Source organism: Mus pahari, chromosome 2, assembly GCF_900095145.1.
Source record: "Mus pahari chromosome 2, PAHARI_EIJ_v1.1, whole genome shotgun sequence".
NCBI classification, from domain to species: domain Eukaryota; kingdom Metazoa; phylum Chordata; class Mammalia; order Rodentia; family Muridae; genus Mus; species Mus pahari.
This window is the reverse complement of record NC_034591.1, coordinates 102306449-102320102: the sequence shown is the minus strand read 5'-3', so window position 1 is coordinate 102320102 and position 13654 is coordinate 102306449. Positions and strand designations below refer to the sequence as shown.

The 13654-nt window shown below is 45.6% G+C and overlaps 1 protein-coding gene across 1 annotated transcript in view; it reads left to right on the top strand.

Moving 5' to 3' along the window:
- The window catches only part of Sfxn5 (sideroflexin 5), a 120163-nt gene that overhangs the window by 22133 nt on the left and 84376 nt on the right, over window positions 1-13654 (top strand). The window contains exon 3 of the mRNA XM_021190359.1: window positions 12148-12225. Within this exon, the coding sequence (XP_021046018.1) occupies window positions 12148-12225 (78 nt within the window). The remainder of the gene's footprint in view (window positions 1-12147; window positions 12226-13654) is intronic.

Sequence of the window (13654 nt, the reverse complement as noted above, 5' to 3'; positions counted from 1 at the left end):
ATGACCTCTGACCTCCACATACACATACAGGACCCACTACATTTACACCCTTGAGCTCATGCACACACACATGCAAACACAGACACACACCTCTGCTTAGTGATTGCAAAGAGGGAAAGGTACNTTTATGAAGAGGTTGGTGCACATCCTTTAACTGAGTCTCAGCTTTTTAAACTGAGGGTTGTGACCTCCAGCGAGGGAAATGAGTGTGGAGGTTGTGAACAATTTGGCAACCACAAAGGTTTGCAAATAATATAAAAACCACAACTTAGCCGGGCATGGTGGCACACGCCTTTAATCCCAGCATTCAGGAGGCAGAGGCAGGTGGATTTCTGAGTTCGAGGCCGGCCTGGTCTACAAAGTGAGTTCCAGGACAGCCAGGGCTACACAGAGAAACCCTGTCTCAAATAACAAAACAAAACAAAATAAAAACCACAACTTACTTCAAAATCAAACCTGCTGTGATTCCAAGCTGCAATTGCCCCAGGCACCTTTGCTGCAGCTCACATTTGAACACCCAGCATGCACACTTTGCACTGTACACACCCTTCACAACACACAACCCCAGCAAACACTGCCCAACACCTGAGCTAGGATTCAAGGCTCTTGTATGTCGTGAGTCACCATGTTTTTTATGGCACACACAAAGTGTTCTGATTTTACAGAATCATAGTTTAATCACAGCACAAAGCCTTCATATTTTCCCGTTACAGCACGTCTCTGGGTTGCATTAGAATGTATGATAAAGGTTGCTGTCTGAGGGCTGGGAGGACGGCATACTCAGTAAATTGCTTTCCACACAAGCATGAGGACTGAGTTTGAGCCTCAGCACCTGTGTGAACAGCAGCCAGTTCGGTGACATGTACTTGTAAAGGTGGCGCTGTGGAGCCTCAGACAGGCAGAGATCCCTGAGGCTCACTGGCCAACCAGCTTAGCCTGTCATTCAGATCAGTGAGAGACTGTTAAGGAACAAGGTGGATGGCTCCTGTGGTGGTCTGAATATGTTTGGCGGAGGGAGTCACACTATTTGGAAGTGTGGCCTTGATGGAGTATGTGTGCCACTGTGGCATAGGACCCTTGTCCTAGCTGCCTGGAAGACAGTCTTATCCTAGAGGCTTTTAGGTGAAGATGTAGGACTTTCACTCCTTCTGTACCATGCCTGCCTGGATGCTGCCATGCTTCTGCCTTGATGATAATGGGCTGAACCTCTGAACCTGCAAGCCAGCCCCAATTAAATGTTGTCTTTATAAGAGTTGCCTTGGTCATGTTGTTTCTTCACAGCAGTAAAAGCCTAACTAAGACAGCTCCTCACCCCTGGACTATATACACAGACACACACACAGACACACACACACAAGGGTCTTACACACCCCACTCACATGCCACACATATACATACACATGTGCAAAAAATCCTAGAGTTGACTTGAGTTTCATTTAAAAACAAAGATTAAGTTATGAGAAAGAATATCCAATCTAGGCATGAACAAAAGCTCAAAAATTAAAAATTAAAAATCATTAAATGAATTTTGGTTTCATTAGAACACTTGCTAGAATTTTTTAAATGGCCCTAAAGCATCCTTTTGCCATTTTGCAATGCATATTTATGTGAAGTGATGATCTCAGCATTGCTTATAAATTCAAAATATCTTCAGCTCTGGGAACTGTTGAAGATGCTCTACATTCTGCAATACCAGATATCCAACCACGATTTAGAGTTGGTGTTATTAGTTTTGTTCTTTGGAGAGAGTTTAAGTAGCTTTGACTGACCTAGAATTAATTTATGTAAAACCAGGCCTGGCTGGAACTTCAGCAATCCTCCTGCCTCTGCCTCCTAAGTGTTGGCATCACAGGTGTGTATGCTATAATCTACTGAGATTTAATTCTTTTGTAAAAATAAACGCCTTCATGGAGCAGTGAATTATTTGAACTGCTTTGGCTCCTGGTGGGTTGTGCATGTGCTGCAACTGCCCAAGAACATTCTGGATTTACAAATGAAAGACACACACACACACACACACACACACACACCATGCACACCAGCTAATTTTAATATGCCTTGGCTCAATGGCTTGGCACTTCTAAACCTCCCTGTGGCCAGCAAACACTCCCCTCCCACCTTCTAAATCTGCATTTTATCTTTGCTGTCCTGGTACCTTCTAGGCAGCCCCGGCCCTCATAGGGCTGCATTCCCTTTCCACCTTCTTTGTTGGATGCTTTCTCTCCTGCAGCTCTCAAATTTGATCCTTCTTCCTCTGTGTTATGATGATTCCCTCTTTATCCCCTCCCTTTTGATCCCCTAGCTCACACTATCTAAAAGTCCCACCTCCATCTCCCTGATCAGCCATTGGCTGTCCAGCAAATCTTTTTTTTTTGTTTGTTTGTTTATTTAATTCATTTGAGTACATCGCTGTTTTCAGACACACCAGAAGAGGGCATCAGACCCCATGACAGATGGCTGTGAGCCACCATGTGGTTGCTGGGAATTGAACTCAGGACCTCTGGAAGAGCAGTCAGTGCTCTTAACCGCTGAGCCATCTCTCCAGCCCTGTCCAGCAAATCTTTATTACCAATTGAAGCCTGCTGGGGGCAGGGACCCTCAGGTCTGGGAAGCATGGCTGAATTAAGACAAAGCATTAGAGCCAATCCCCAACACCTTCATCTCTTTAGTATGTAATTTTGTCTTTATTTTTAATACATGAAAAATTATGTTTCCAAAATTTTTTAAAACAAATTTTTAAAAAATTAACATTATACACATTTGATTTTACATGTATGGATGTTTTGCCTGCATGAATGCCTGTGTACCACATGTGTGCAGGTGCCTCCAAGACCAGAAGAAGGCGATGGGTCTTTTGGAACTGGACTTAGATCATACTTGTGAGTTACCATGTGGGTTCTGGAAACCAAACTTGTGTCCTCTGGAAGAGAGCCAGTGCTCTTAAGAGAACCATCTCTCCAGTCCCTCTTAGTTTTTACCTCTTTTAAGACTTATTCTATGGGACTGAGTGGCAAGTGCTCACTTTAGTAGCACATATGCTAGAAATGGAACTTTACAGACTCCTGCACAAGTATAATATGCCATTTGTGAAGCATCCTATTAGAAAGGAAGGAAGGAAGAAGGAGGGAAGGAAGAAGGAAGGAAGACATGTTTAGTCACTACATAACACCTTATTACATTGTCATGCTATAAATTTTCAAATCTTTTTCTTACTATTGGCTTTTCAGATATTTCAGGTTTTTAAAAAATTAAATATTTAATTTATCGTGTGTGGGGGTGGAGGGAAAGATTGTGCTTATGTACCGCAGAGCAAACGAGAGGTCAGAGAACAACTTATGGAGTCAGTTCTGTCCCACCACGTGGGGCATGGGGAATAACTCAGCTGTCGGGCTTGGCAGTGACTGCCTTTCCCTGCTGGGCCACCGCACTGGCCCTCTAATGGGATCTGTAATTTCAAATGCCCAAGAGGCTGGGAAGATGGCTCTCTGTGTAAGAGTGCTTACTGGACAAGCATGAGGACGTGGGCTTGGATTTCCAGAACTCACGTNAAAAGACAGGTGTGGACTGGGTGCCAGCACAGAGACTGTGTGTCAGAGGCAGAGACGGGACTCCTGGGGCTTGTTGTCCCTCAACCTAGATCCAGGTTCAGTGACAGACCCTGCTCAAAGGAATAATGGCAGAGAGTTATAAAGCAGGACACCTGGTGTCTTCATCTGGTCTCTGCACATGCACATAGTGGGTCCACACACACACACACACACACACACACACACACACACACACACACAACCTCCCCCCAACGCCTATTAAATTTTGTGTCAAGTTTTTGTCTATTTGCATGCATTTTTGTGATACCTACCACACTGGACATAATAGGTGCTGAGAACCAAACCCAGGACTTCTGTAAGAGCAACTCATGCTCTTAACTGCTGAGCCATTTCAGGGGCACATACTCCCATTTCCCTTAATATCATCGAAGTCGTAGTTGGTTTTTAAACACTCTTAGGCATACAGCCATTGGTTTCCTACCGGACATACTACCCATCGCTCACCAGAATTCATTCAGTCACTCGCTGACTCATTTCCTTGCTCCTAAGATGGCTGGCGGTCAGCTTTGGGGAAAACTGCGCGTTTCTGGTTCTTTCTCCCTCGTAGCCAGTGGGAGACAAGGACTTAACTAACCAAGTTTAGCCTTCTTTCCTGGGAAGGTAGAAGAAAGGGTTTAGGATGGTGACCAAGTTACCATTAATTATCAACCTGACACAGCCCAGGGCAAGCATTCTCAACCTGTTGTGGGTCACAACCCCCATGGGGGCTAAGTAGCAAATATCCTGTATATTAGATATTTACATCATTCCCCACAGTAGCAAAATAATAGTTATGAAGTAGCAATGAAATAATTTTATGGTTGGGGTTACTACACCATGAGGAACTGTATTAAAGAGTTGCAACATTAGGAAGGTGTACCGGAGTCATATGAGAGAAAAGCCTTGTTTGTAGAATGGCCTAGATCATGGTGGCATATGGGCATGTACATGAGGGACTGTCTTGATTGATGTAGGAGACCTGGGTCCACTGTGGGTGGCACTATCCCTAGGCAGTTGTTCCTGGGCTGTATATTAAAGCTAGCTAAGCATGGGCCTGTTAGTGAGTGAGCCAGAGATCATGCCAAGCAACCAGTACCCCTGTGTTTTCTGCCTTTGAGTTCCTGCCTTGACTTCCCTCTCTGATGGCCTCTGATACGGAAATGAAGCCAAATAAATCCTTCCATCTCTATTTTGCTTTTGTTCAGAGCATTTGCGACAGCAACACAAAGGAAACTAGAACATGACAAGGGAAGGTCTGCAGACTGCTTGCAGCACTGTGACCCTGAGTTCCTCAGGCTTGAAACTCTTAGCAGGCACCAGGCCAGCCCTGAGACAAGCATCAGCTAAGGAATGGTCAAGGCAGGAAGTGCTGTAAGCCTCAGGCTTCCCTGGCAGCCGTGCACCCTACTGCCTATTAGTTCTCGAATCCCAGTCCCTCCTGTTTAGCCTTCTCAGTCTGCCTGGCACATCCTATGCACCCACTGTTTGAGCTATTTTTTTGTTTTTAATTTATTGTATATGAATGTATGTTTGAGTAGAGGTCAGAGGGCTTTTGGGACTCCATTCTCTTCACCCACCATGTGGATTCTGAGTGTTTAACTGAGGTCACCAGATCTAGTTTCAAGTATCTTTACCTAATGAACCATCCTACAGGCCCTGGATTCAGTTTTAAATGGTAGTAAAAGGGGCCTTACCTTTCCTTTTCCCTCTCCCTCTCCCTCTCCCTCTTCCTCTTCCTCTTCCTCTCTTCTCTCCCTTCCTTTCCCTTTTCTTTACTCTCTCTCTCTCTCATCTCCCCTTTCCTCCCCTCCCTCTCTCTCCTCAGCCTGTGATCAGCAGCCCCTGCTACCATCTTGTGTCATCTGTACTGAACAGTCAATAGTAAATTATATATTTGGTTCCTTCTGCCATTCCTGCTTAGCTGCATGGGGTGTATTAATTCAGGTTCTCTAGAGAAACAGAGTTACAGGAGGAATATATATTATATAAGTGGAATTTACTCCAGTGCCTTATAGTTGTTTGGCCCACAAGGCTGGATGTCTCTCTCAGCTGGTGCCCAGTATACACTGGACATCTGAAGACGTAGGTCCTAATGCCAGTGAAGGAACGAAGCACTTGCTGGAAGTGCTTCTTCTGGGTCCTGTATACAGATTGCCACCAGAAGGTGTGGTCCAGGTTTAAGGTGGGCCTTCCACCTCAGAGGACCTGGATTTAGGGTGGGTCTTCTTGACTAGAATGATCCAATCAAGACAAACCCCCCACAGGGACACCCTGCAGCTCAGGTTAAGTCCACACGTGGTCAAGTTGACGACAAGGAAGGCCATCACTGAGGTTTTTGAGAAATTTGCACCTTATTTGGAGATGGGTTGGAGGTGGTACCAGGAAAGATTATTTTGGATCTCTGTGGGTTTGAAGCCAGCCTGGTCTACATAGTTCAGGAGTTATGCAGAGAGACCCTGTCAAAAGAAACAAAGATTAAAAAAAAAATACAATCTTTTAATTCTTTGAGAATTTCATACATGCATCCCGTTTTGATCATATTCCCCCCAACTCCTCCACTTAACTCCTACACCCTCCCCGCTTCGTGCACTCTATTAGTCACTGTTCTATTCCCATGATTAGATCTCGTGACTAAGGAAACTCTTACAAGGAAAGCATTTCATTGGGGCCGGCCCACAGTTTCAGGGGGGTTAGTCCATTATCATCCTGGTAGGAGGAGCATCGTGGCATGCAGGCAGGTGTGATGTTGGGACAATAGCTGAGAGCTTTATATCCTGATCTACAGGCAAAGAGAGAGACACTGGGTCTGATGTGGGCTCTTGATACCTCAAAGCCCATATCCGGGATACCCCTCTTCCAAAAAGCTAAAGCTCCTAATCTTTACAAAGAGTTCACCAATCTGACACTAAGCATGCAAATATACAAGTCTCATTCATTCAAACTGCCCCACTATATATCATTTAAAAATATAACCCACTAGCTGGGCGTGGTGGCGCACACCTTTAATCCCAGCACTCGGGAGGCAGAGGCAGGTGGATTTCTGAGTTTGAGGCTAGCCAGGTCTACAGAGTGAGTTCCAGGACAGCCAGAGCTACACAGAGAAACTCTGTCTCGAAAAACCAAAAGGAAAAAAAAAAAGAAGAAGAAGAGGAAGAAGAAGAAAAGAAACTTCTCTGACGAAGTCTGAGAGCTGCACTAATCTACAGGTAGAGATAGGAATTTAGAAAATGCCCTGATACTGTATCTATTTAGCAAAATAATAGCAATTTCATCCAGGAAGCCTATAATCTCTGCAGCCATCTGATCTTAGCCAAGTGTACAGTACCTGACATGGGTTTCCTTCTGTAGGATGGGTCTTCAATCTAACCAGAAAGCAGGTGGTTGCCCCCATAACATCCATACTATTCCTGCACCCACAGACAAATCTTGCCATATAGGTTGCTATTATAGTTCACAACTATCTTAGTCAGGGTTTCTATTTCTACACAAAACATTATGACCAAGAAGCAGGTTGGGGAGGAAAGGGTTTATTCAGCTTACACTTCCATGTTGCTGTTTATCACCAAAGGAAGTCAGGACTGGAACTCAAGCAGGTCAGGAAGCAGGAGCTGATGCAGAGGCCATGGGGGGCTGTTCCTTACTGGCTTGCTTCCCCTGACTTGCTCTCTTATAGAACCCAAGACCATCAGCCCAGGGATGGCACCACCCACCATGGGCCCTCCCACCCGTGATCACCAATTGAGAAGATGCCTTACAGCCAGATCTCATGGAGGCACTTCCTCAAGGGAGGCTCCTTTCTCTGTGATAACTCCAGCTTGTGTCAGGCTGACACACAAAGCCAGCCAGTCCAACAACCAAGTAAAAGTGGTGATGACTTTTCTTTCCCAGCTGCCCGTGCGTCACCTTCTGGTACTAGGAGAGCTAGCCAGTAAGGAGGAAGTTTTGTGATCAGTATGTACTTGATTTCTCCCTGTCCTGTGACCTGTATGGCGTCTTCAGAATACGTTCTCACTTACCATCGAGTTCTGGTGGCCAACCAAGAGCGATGACAGTATCCTGAGGTTTTTTTTTTTTTTTTGGGGGGGGGTGTTTCTGGGACACCTCTTGTTTATTTTTTTGATGCAGAGTCTCATGTAGCACAGAATGACTTTGAACTTACTGTATAGCTGAGCTTAGCCTTGTATTCCCTTGTATGCTTTCACCTCTGGAGTAATAGGATTACAGCTGCGCACCACCTACCCAGCTCCCACTTCCCTTTTTTATATTCTTATTCCCCGTGACTCTCCGCCTCTGACCAGCTCCCCCCAACCTCCCAGCCTGTACTTTTGCTTCCTACTCATCTCTGCTCAGGGCTTTCCAGCAGGTCCAGAGGGGCAAGATGCTGCCCTCGCCAATAGTCTGCCGCTAGAGCAGGCCTCCCAGCGCTTGTGTCTGTAGAGGGCCTTCAGAGACCATACCCCTGTGGACTAGAGAGAGAGGCTCGTAGTACCTCTTTGAGGTGTGCTGGCTGTAGGCAGGTGGGCTGGTGATGGGGATTTGGGAAGGAGCATGGTCGGCCTGCTCTTAGCCTGGGGCTTCCCCAGAGCCAGCTGGGCCCCTCAGAACTTTTACATTCAGGGGCTGGCTGCCTGTTTGTTCCTGGTTGAAAAGACTTCCTGCCAAGCTCACCCAGCACTGACCTCCAGCACTCCCCCTCCTCAAGGGCCTTCTGCCAAGCACCATAATATAGTGGCTAGAGAGGAGGCCATAGCAGGGAGACATTTCTTCTGAGCTCTAGAAGAGCCCCCAGAGCAACCAGCTCCTGTGGCCTCTCCACCCAGGTGGCTGGGGACTTGTCCATCCCAGGGGACCTCTGAGCAAGACTTAGGTCAACTCCAGCATAGAGGCCCAGAGTTAAACCGTTCCTTCTAGCTTTCTCCGCGCTGGGCCCTCAGGCCTGTCTGCAGGAACTTTGGCTCTCCTTCCTCCTCACACTCTTTGCCAAGCTCAGGGCTTTATTGGAACTGATTCTTTTGGCTTGAGGCTGCCTTTGATGACTGTGTCAAATGAGATGGAACCTGGCCAGGTTGTTATAGGAACTCAGGAGACTCCCTGGGGTGGGAGAAATAATGAGAATCCAGGGCCTTTTACTGCGTTTCACTAGAAAGTAGAGCATGCATTGTCCAGGTCTTTAGAGGCTCATGCAGCAGGAGGAGGCTCAGCCACTCAGCCTTGGGGGACCTGAGCACCCTTAGGAGATTTTGGGGGTGCTTGTGGTCTAGGGTACCTGGCAAAGGTTTAATGAAACTTAGTTCAAGTGCTAAATCCTGAACTTACTCCTGTGCAGCCTAAATGAATTGAAACAACGTGGTCCAGATTGACTGAGACACAGGCCAGTTGTGTGCACCTGCTGTCCTAGCCCTTAGAAAGTTGAGGCAGGATTGTCCACAAGTTAGAGGCCAGCTACATGGTGAAATCTAGGATGGCCTGGGCTACAAAGTAAAGCCCTACACCCCCAAACAAACAAACAAACAAACACAAAGAAAGGAAAGAAAAATACTCAAAGTCTAAAAGAAAAGTCAAGCTTTTGCTGTATGGTGTATGGTATCTGAGAATGAGTTTTTATGATTTCCTGGTTCTTTTGTGAGCTGCCATGTGGTTGATGGGAATTGAACCTGGGTCCTCAGGAAGAAGCAGTCAGTGCTCTTAACCCCTGGGCCATCTTTCCAGACTCCTTTCCTGTTTCTTTTGATGTCTTCATTTCTCCTTTTCGTTTTTTTTTTCTTTCGGCCTCAAACTTGAGATCTTTCTGCTTCAGCTCCCCGGGCACTCCGATCGCAAGCCTGTGCCACCGCACTCAGTTTCTTTGCCTTTTTAAAAATTGCTATGTGTGTGGGAGTTTGTGCGTGTGAGTGCAGTGCCCGTGGAGGCCAGAAGAGGTCATTAGATCCCCTGGGATTGGAATCACAGGCCTGTGTGAGCCCTCTGACACAGCTGCTGGGAACCAAACTTGGGTCCTCTGCAAAAGCAGTATGTTTGCTTAACCATCTCTCTAGCTCCTATTCTTTGTTTTATGAAGCAGGCTCTCACTCTGTAGACCAGGCTGTTCTTTGGCTCACTGTGTGGCCCAGGCTGGCCTTGAACTCCTGATCCTCCCTCCTCTACCTCCCGCGTGCTACGATTGCAAGTATGTCCACCATGTGTCGCTCTGGCTGATGATCTTCCAACATCATAAATTGTTTACATATTTGGAGAAGAGGGGAGCAGGCAGGCGGGGGAGAAACCAAGTATCCACTTGAAAAATGGACAGATTCAGGAAGAGATGTGGCAGGGCAGCATGTGCTGCCCTGGAGGAATGGCTCAGCTGGGGCAGTGCCCTAAGGCTTGATTGCTGCCCCTGCATGTGAGTCTTTCCTGAGCTGATTGAGTTTCCTTACAGTATGGTGGCTGTTTCTAAGAGAGGGACCATCCTGAGAGCAAGGTGAAAGTGTAAGACTTTATGGTCTAGCCTCAGGTCAGACGTCTTCATATCTGCCACCCTCTGTGTGTCGAGACAGTCACAAAATCTGTCTGGAGTCAAGGCGAGGGCACTGTAGGGCTTTGAATAGTTATGGCCCCCATAGACTCATGTGCTTCAGTGCTTGGCTCATGGGGAATGGCACTGTTAGGAGGTGAGGCCTTGTTGGAGGAAGTGCATCACTATGGGGATAGGTTTTTATACTCAAGCTCCATCTAGTATGGACTGCCAGTCTTCTCCTGGCTGCCTTTGGATCAAGAGGTCTTGGTTCCTCCAGCACCATGTCTGCCTGCATGCTGCCATGCTGCTATGCTTCCTGCCTTGATGATGATGGACTAAACTTCTGAAAATGTAAACCAGCCGTAATTAAATGTCTTCCTTTATAAGAGTTGCCTTGGTCACGGTGTTTCTTCACAACAATGGAACCCTAACTCAGCCTCAGAGACTTTGATATGGAATGGAGATGGAAAGCTTCTTGAAGACTCTGGAGATTTGGATAAGGGGGTGACTATCTTTAGGAGGTCCATTATGCAAGTGAGAGTCATCTTTGTTGTAAGGTAGTCATGGTTTTCTAGACTCCCCACCACCACCACATTCCCCATCGATCTTGTACAGCACGGGCTGCACTTGAACTTCCTGTGTAACCAAGGCTGTGTAACTCGGATCTACTGGTGTTCCTGCCTCCACCTCTGCAGGGCTAGGATTGCAGACATACACCACCCTCCTTTCAGCTACTCTTTAAACTGCTGTATATTCTGCCTCCTTCCCTCCTTCCTTTTCTCCTCTCCTCTCTCTGTTTGGTTTCTTGTGTAGCCCAGGCTGCCTTCAGACTTACGATGACATCAAAGTCGGTTTGACCTCCTGATCCTTCTGGCTCCACCTCACAAGTGCTGGTATTGGTTGTATGTTACCACCTAGGAAGTAAGTTATCATTCTCTCTCCCAGTCCTCCCTCCCCCTTCCCTGCCTGCCTCCAGGGGTCTGTGTTGCTCTCATTGGCTGGAACTCACTATGCAGACCAAGCTAGCTACAAACTCACGGAGCTCTGCCTGCCTCCTCTTCCTCAGTGCTGGGATTTTAAAATATGTGTCATGGCACCTGGCTTGTTTGCTTCTGTTTTGAGACAGAGTCTTAGTGTTTAGTATACACTGGCTTGAAAAATAGTCTGTGGCCCCCAACTGGGCTTAAAGTCATGGTTCCTTTGCCTCTGTCTCTAATGCTGGTATTAGACTGGTATTGCAGGCAGACACCAGCACTCCTGGCAAATGATTGTGTGATGTTTATTGAGCATATATAGTCCTGTTTACTTAACTACACTTCCATTAGTTATCTGAAGTCTTGTCCATGTTTGAGAGCTGTTGCAAACATCTTTATTCAGGTCTCTTGGTAAATGAAGGTTGCCTTCTATACCCACCGTACTTTGTTTAAAAATGAAATTCAACCCTCATTCCCTCCTCCCTTTCTGTCAGGTATTGTAGCCATAAGTACTTGAGTAAGTAAATCTATTGGTATTTTTTTAAATGATTTACTGTGGTGTGTGTGTGTGTGTGTGTGTGTGTAGGCTAGAGGTCAATCTCAGATGTGGTTCCCAAGGTGCTGACCTTTTTGTTTTGAGAGAGGGTCTCTCACTGGCCTGGAACTCACCAAGCAGGTTATGCTGTCTACCCAGTAAGCCTCAGGAATCCCTGTTTCAACCCCTCTAACTCTGGGATTCCAAGTATGCACTACCTCTCTTTTATGTTTTAGTGCATTCTAGGGATTTGAACCCATGTCCTTGTGCTTGCATGCAAGCACTTTACTGACCAAATCCGTCTCCTGAATTTTAGTTCAGTTTCTGGTTGGGCTGGCCTGATTTGTTGTATAGCATACCATTGCTGTTGAGCCAGGTCCCTGTGGAAAGACATTTAAGTAGGAGCCGTCCTACTGTCTCATGTGTATTCTGAGGGCTGTGGCCATGCACCGTGAACACTGTTACTCTGACCAATGCTGAGGTAGTGTCATGAAGGAAGAACTTTCAGGAGTATTGGTCTGATGCCACACAGTGTCTCTTCTCTTTCCTCCACAGAAACGTCTCAGGGAGGCTGTACAACTGCTGGAGGATTACAAGCATGGCACCCTGCGCCCAGGAGTTACCAACGAACAGGTACCTCTGCCAGGGGTGGGCAGAAGCAGGGGGAGATGATCCCAGAATCTTGTGGCTATTATGCCACAGTTTTTCTTTTTGTTCAGAAACTTTATTTCAAAACTTTATTCCATATTTTTCAAAGAAATGTTTACACACAGTTCAAAAAAGGCCCTTGTAACAATAATAATAATAATAATAATAATAATAATACTGTGTTGTCCATCCTCAGGCCTATTCCTGGTCACCAGAAGAAGCCCCTTTCAGTGGACTCTCAGCTGTAAATCTGTATTTACATGTGTAAATCTGTATTTACATGTGTAAATCTGTATTTGCATGTGTAAATCTGTAGCTATCTGGCTACAGATTTCTCAGCTAGCTATCTGGCTCTGTAAGTGATGGGATTCTCGTATCCTCCATTTCTGTAAAGACATATCTTCCTTCTAGTCCACTCTCCTCCCCAAATATTTAATCGTGGTTTTGAGATCTGCATTTCAGTTGCCATGTTGTTCCAGTTATTAAACAGTCACCAACCAGTCAAGTTGGGTGTATCATGGCTGGTTTTTGTTTTTTTTTCTTTTTCCAACTTTATGTTTTGTCTGGAGTTAAGCATCGCCTATGTTTTTCACTAATAAGCTTTCTTCCACTCTCGCTCTTGTTGCATCTTCTGCATTCCGTATTTCAGTGCCTCCTTTTACTTTGGAGCCCCTGTCTTCCATTGCCAGTTTCTCTTTGTTTCAGCCAGCCAGTCCTGGGTCTTTCTTTTCTTTGTGTATTCTGTAGTTTGGTGAAATCCTTTTCATAGCTCCCTGAAAGGGGTGAATGAGAAGAATGTTTACATGTTTGGAGTGCTCTGTTATTGCTGATTTTGAGATAGGGACTCACCATGCAGCCTTGGCAGACTTGAAACTCACCATGTAGACAAGCCTCAAACACAGAGACCCACCTTAAAGGCAAGTGGTATCACTCTACCTGACCACTGGGTGAGAAAGTCCCAGATCAGCAATTATCTTTCTCCTCATAATTTTGAAGACTGCCGTTTATTTTCTTATAGTATGGCTTTTGGAAAATCTAATGCCTTTAATTTCTGGTATTTTTTAAGGTCGTCTACATTCTTTCTCTGGAGTTATTTATGGTTCTCTATCCCTCCTTTTCCTCTGTATCCTCTCCACTCTGTGTCTTCTCTCCTTCCTTCCTTCCTTTCTTTTCTCTTTTTTTGTTTTTTTTTTTTGTTTGTTTGTTGTTGTTGTTAGAGGGTCTTATGTAGCCCAGTATGTCTCTCAATCTTGCTGTATAGACAAAGATGACCTTAATCTCTTTCTTTCTTTCTTTCTTTCTTTCTTTCTTTCTTTCTTTCTTTCTTTCTTTCTTTCTTTCTTTCTTTCTTTCTTAGATTTATTTATTATATCTAAGTACACTGTAGCTGTCTTCAGACACACCAGAAGAGGGC